This window comes from Lactuca sativa, chromosome 1 (assembly GCF_002870075.4).
Source record: "Lactuca sativa cultivar Salinas chromosome 1, Lsat_Salinas_v11, whole genome shotgun sequence".
NCBI classification, from domain to species: domain Eukaryota; kingdom Viridiplantae; phylum Streptophyta; class Magnoliopsida; order Asterales; family Asteraceae; genus Lactuca; species Lactuca sativa.
The window spans coordinates 1,187,017-1,192,500 of NC_056623.2; the positions used below are offsets into that span (position 1 = coordinate 1,187,017).

Consider the following 5,484-nt stretch of genomic DNA (forward strand, 5'->3'; position numbering starts at 1 on the left):
ACCATTTTTTAAAATTCTTTGAAAAAATGAATTAATTTGCTGAAAGAAGGAGGGAAGGTTCGAACTCAGGACCTTCACCTTCCTTTATTGCCAAAGCCTTAACCAGTTGAGCTAAATGCTCAGCTGGTTATTTGTTCCTAAAGCTAATATATATAATAATGAAACCGTTAATATTTAAATAATAAATAAATTACAAAAACATTTTTTTACCTAATTTTTTTTAATAAAACAAAATGTATTTTAGTCGTATTATAAAATAATATATTTTTACAAACAATTTTTATGTATTTATTTTATGTAAAATATATTTTTTTTATGTCTTTAAAAAATATGTTTTTGTAAAATATATTCTTTTATGACTTTGAAATAATAATAATTAACACTACTCATGACATAAAAAAAATATATAAATTCTTTTTGTTTGCAAGCTCTAAAATCGTTTTTTCGGTTTCATGACATAAAGGAGGTGGAGGTCGTGAGTTCGATCCTTCCCTCCTTCCTTCAGCAAATTAATTCATTTTTTCAAAAATGGTCCCTGTGGTTTATTAAATATCAGTGCCCTTACAGATTCAGTCCCTAACGGCGTTTTACTAACGGTGTTAGTAAAAAGGGCCAACTTTGCAAGTTTTACAAAGCACAAGGACCATTTGCATAAAAGAAAATCAGTAGGGACTGACTTTGTGACTTTTGGCAAACTACAGGGACCATTTTTGTAATTTTGTCTTTAAAAAATTCATATTGTCATAAAGTAATAGAATGAAATTTTATCCAAAACATGATAGAGTACGTGTAAGACTTGTCCAGTGTCCATTGTAATGTAAACAAGCATCATAAACCATAAATCGACATCTATATGTGCCTGTTAAGATTCCTCTGCATGAATATTAATAACTTGTTTCAGGGAACAACGAACCAAGTAAAAGACGCTTGTAAGTTGTAAGTATAACTTGTTTCAGGGAACAACGAACCAAGTAAAAGACGCTTGTAAGTTGTAAGTATAACTTGTTTCAGGGAACAACGAACCAAGTAAAAGACGCTTGTAAGTTGTAAGTATAACTTGTTTCAAGGAACAACGAACCAAGTAAAAGACGCTTGTAAGTTGTAAGTTGTAAGAGGAATGGTTATAAAAAACATGGATACAAACAAGAGACAAATGTTTCTAATATATTTATTTGGCTCGTAGTCGTAGACATGTCAATGTGATGTGAAATTTCTTATTTTTCATTGTGGGCCTTTCATTTTATCATCACAATTCACACACGCATTCCTAACCCTAAGTCCCAAGTCCTATGACACCTGATTTAATCCTAATTCCTAATCTACAGTATAACAAATTTGTTGGCCATGTTATTATTTCACTTTCCAAATAAATTATAACCAATGTTCTAAAAACCGGTTTTCTAGTTAAACCGGACTAATGATTGATTCCCAGTTAGTTCAACCGTTCACTAACAGTGGTGTGTATTGGCCTTTAAGTTCCATCAGTCTATTCAATTTGCTTTGGAAATTGGAGAAACCGTTTCGTTCGATTCAATCCGGTTTAGAAATTGACATAAAATGAACCGGTTTTTTGAAAACATTGATCATAATCAACATAATAATTTGTATTCTTATAAAACTATGAGCATCAAAGTGTTTTACTAAAGTTGAACTTGGTTTGATTTTTGAGTTTTAAGAGGAAGGAGATTGAGGCCTTTTTTTTTTTTTTTTTTTTTTTTATTGTTATTGTTTTGTGAAGAAGACGAGGATGAATAAGGAAATAAAAATGGGGGCAAAATAGTTATTTTACTTTGTAGTTAACCGGGATTTTTAACACAGAGACGAGCTTTGAAACAAAATTAAGTTTTAGTACTAGCGGTGCAACATCCAGCAATATCCATAAGTAACCTTTAACAAAGCACAATCACAGGGACGAACCTTGTAATTTAGATTTTGCCCAACCCCAAATTCAACTTGAGATTCTCATCAGCAGTTGCAATTGCATCCTTGCAGACAACAAAAATCAAAGAAATTACTTAATCTACCCCTCCCTCATTCATTGGTCATAACCACTTAACTAGTAACTCAAATGGGATTGGTTCATCATTCAGGTTAACTATGCATGCATTATTATGAGGAGGCTCGTCAATCAAATATGAATATATGATAATGATATGAAGAAATATCTCAAATTAGTTTACATTCTCTACTCACTTATTTTATCCCTCCAAACACCCAATCCTCCCTCATCTTTTAGTTTAAGAAAACCTAAAGTTCCAAGGAAACTCATTTCACTTATTTCATAACCGAAACGAAGTTTGCCCTAAGTATGATTCTAAGCTGAGATCTTGCTACCATTATTCATAATATATAGATACAAATTACCTGCTCTACTTACAAACACAATTTCCTATCGTTTACCAACCAATTTTCATAGCTTGTGTTTTTAAGTATCTACAAATATCAGAATCTAAAAAAAAAAAAAAAAACCATATACATACATACATATATGTAAAATATGCTAAAAATCCACAAGTTCAACAAGATAGTGAATCAATGTGACAACAAAAGTTAGCTACAAAGCAAACAAAAAGAGGAGCAGAAATGTAATGACATGATTAGGCAGGAGCAGAAGAAGGAATGCTGCTGCTGCTGCTACCCAAACCCATTTTTTGTCCCAAGGCAGCAAGCTGATGAACAAAGTCGGCACCAGTGAGAATCTCAGTTGTCCCGTATATTATATGTTTAGCAGAAGAAGGTGTCCGTGCAAGTTCCTGCAGGCTTCCATATTCAACATAATTCCCACCACCAATCATGAACACAATCGCTTCTTTAAAAGGTCCTTTCATCTGACCAGAAGTTGTTGATTTGGGTGCACGTGGGTCCAACACCAGGTAAGACTCGATCTCAGGATTATTCGGTTTTCCTTCCATCAAAGCTTCAACCGTTGTCGCCATTGCCAACTGACGATCACTCGATAACAAATTCTTAACACCTGCTGTCACAGCACTGATGGACTGACCATAAAGCTTCTCAGCCCAATCCACGATGTTGCTTCTGCTAGCAGCATTTGCAGATGCTAACGAAACGTTTAACGATTTTATCTTTTTAACGTACTGAAACGCACACGTGTCCACCTCCGCTTCTCTCAACGCGGATTCAACCATTTCCACCTCTATCTGAGGGATGGTTTCCGTTGAAATAAGGAACATGATAGCAAACCGAAGCTTATCCGTTTTACTACCTTTCCCTTTAAGAACAGATAAAAGTTCCGCCCTGTCGATTCCCCCCCTCACCATCATTTCGTATTCCTTTTTCGCGTACGAATCCAGAGACCTCTCTTTGATCTCCCCGAGCAAAACCGTCGCGATGTTTGTGTGTTTATCGATCGTTTGTTTCCGTTCCGTCAGTTCGGGCAGCGAGTTCACCGCGTTCATCAGATGCTTCGTGTTCCCGATCAGATCGGTCCCGTCGAATTCCGCTCCATCGTTTCCACCACCCGTTCTCCGGTTCACTTCTTCCACGTCTTTCTTGTATTTATTCAACTGTGTCTCGATTTCAACCGCTACCTCCGGGAATTCCAGATTCCCGTTGGCCACCCAAAACGGGTCGACCCGGTCCAATTCGTATGATTTCATCCCACCACCAGCACCACCACCTTTGTCTCCTTGTATTGTTAACCGGTTAAGCCTCAACCCGAGCACATCGTGAACGAGAGGTCGGTAACGAAAGTCATGTTGGATGGCAACCGATAACTCGAGGTTCCGGTCAAACAAACATAAAACGGGTCTCTGAAAGGAGCTTGTGAAGTTTCCGCTTTCGGAAAATAAATTGTTTTTAACGAGCAGATGATCACGTAACCGCTGGTCCAGCAATGATGCAACCATCTCAGCGGGACCCCAATGCGGGCAACGAATGATCGGGACAACACCAAGAGTAGCCAGGACACAGAACAACCCGCTCACCAGCTTTTCAATTATTTCTTCAATCTCACGATCCGTGGCTCTCGGATCATTTAACCGGACGTAACAAGATTTATCAGCTAAAGTGAAGAGATTGTCATCCAGGGTTACAAACTCCAGATACTGGTCATGAACCTTGGAGATTCGTTGGATGGAATCGGAATTCAGGGTTCCGGAAGCAAGATCTTCCAGAAGGGGGCGGGGGATTGATGAAGAGAAGTTTAGGTGGAAGTAATCGTAGACGGAATTAGAGGCATCCGAGATGATTCTTTCAATGTTTTGTTGGGAAGGTTTTACAAAGTAAACAGCAGGAACATCAGAGACTGGTTTGCGGTTTTTATCGATAAGGAAGTAGAGGGTCACGCCATGCTTGCGGAGATCTTTCACATGGATCAGAGGGGACAGAATGTCTTGACAGAACTTGTCATAAATCAGTATCTTGTAAACTTCCTCATTTGCTGTTCCATTTGCGTTTATAGGCTGATTCAGATTTAGCATCCGTGCTATGCACTCTGAAAGTACATACAAAATTATATCATGCTTTGCTTTCTTTGCAAATTGCAAGGAAAAAACAACTAACTACATTTATTTTTAGGCTCGGATTTCAATATTCAGGTTATGCAATCCAAAAGCATCCAAGTTACGATCCCAGTGTCCCCATATACTTCAATATACGGATCGAAACTCAATAATTATAGAAAAACCTACAATGTCTCATACAACGTCCTAATCAAAAACATGAAATCGATTGAGATGGTGCGAAAGCTTCAAATTAAGGAACAAAAAATTGTAAAACCCTTCAATTTCTTATGAGAACGTCTATCGATTACACTTCATATGCTTTGCTATTACGGCCCATGAAATGCAATGTAATACCTAAACACACATTGATTTTCAGATCGGATTTAAAATGGAGGGTGTTTCGATAATTAGATCATAAACCCACAGCATATATATATATATATATATATATATATATATATATATATATATATATATATATTCAAGATCCAAATTATGTATATATTAATCGCGCTAGACATTCAGACTATTTCATATGCGATCGGAGCTTAAGATACATGAAACTGAATTGGGCAATAGACATAGGAGGAGAGAAATCAATCACCTGTATGTCTTTGACGAAGATTGAGCGCCATTGATGGATCTACAGCGAGAGTGAGAGATCTATGAGATCGAGAGAGAAGGTAGTCGGTTTTGTGGTTCCGGTGTGCCCGTTACGGTGAAGGCTGTAGAGAAGCTTTAGAACGATCAAAGACTACGATTTTGATAAATAAATTGGGTAAATCACACGAATGGTCCCTGTGGTTTGGGGTAATCTGCGTGGTTGGTCCCTAGATTTTTTTTTAACTCGGGTCATCCCTACAATTTGTTTTTTTTCGGATTTAGTCCCTTGTTGCCTTGAAATGACGACATTACCCTTCTTGATATCTTTAATCGTTTTTTATTATTAAAATAAATTTTAAAAACATTAATAAAAGGGAACATGGTCCCACCATCTAAATAGTCACACCACCTGGTAATC

At 36.9% G+C, this 5,484-nt stretch overlaps 1 protein-coding gene across 1 annotated transcript; it reads right to left on the reverse strand.

Annotated features, from left to right (window-relative positions):
* Positions 1–2,457: 2,457 nt before the first annotated feature.
* Positions 2,458–5,222, reverse strand: LOC111894692 (SEC1 family transport protein SLY1). Its single transcript, XM_023890777.3, has 2 exons — positions 5,068–5,222; positions 2,458–4,453 (listed from the first exon to the last, which is right to left on the reverse strand). The coding sequence occupies exons 1-2, from the start codon at positions 5,096–5,098 to the stop codon at positions 2,598–2,600; spliced, it is 1,887 nt and encodes a 628-aa protein (XP_023746545.1). The 5' UTR covers positions 5,099–5,222; the 3' UTR covers positions 2,458–2,597.
* Positions 5,223–5,484: the final 262 nt, after the last annotated feature.

Bases quoted from the DNA above. Each gene is read 5' to 3' on its own strand.
- LOC111894692 (XM_023890777.3), bottom strand. From the start codon at position 5,098: ATGGCGCTCAATCTTCGTCAAAGACATACAG. The intron at 4,454-5,067 runs GTGATTGATTTC...ATGTACTTTCAG, and splicing joins TCTTCGTCAAAGACATACAG to AGTGCATAGCACGGATGCTA.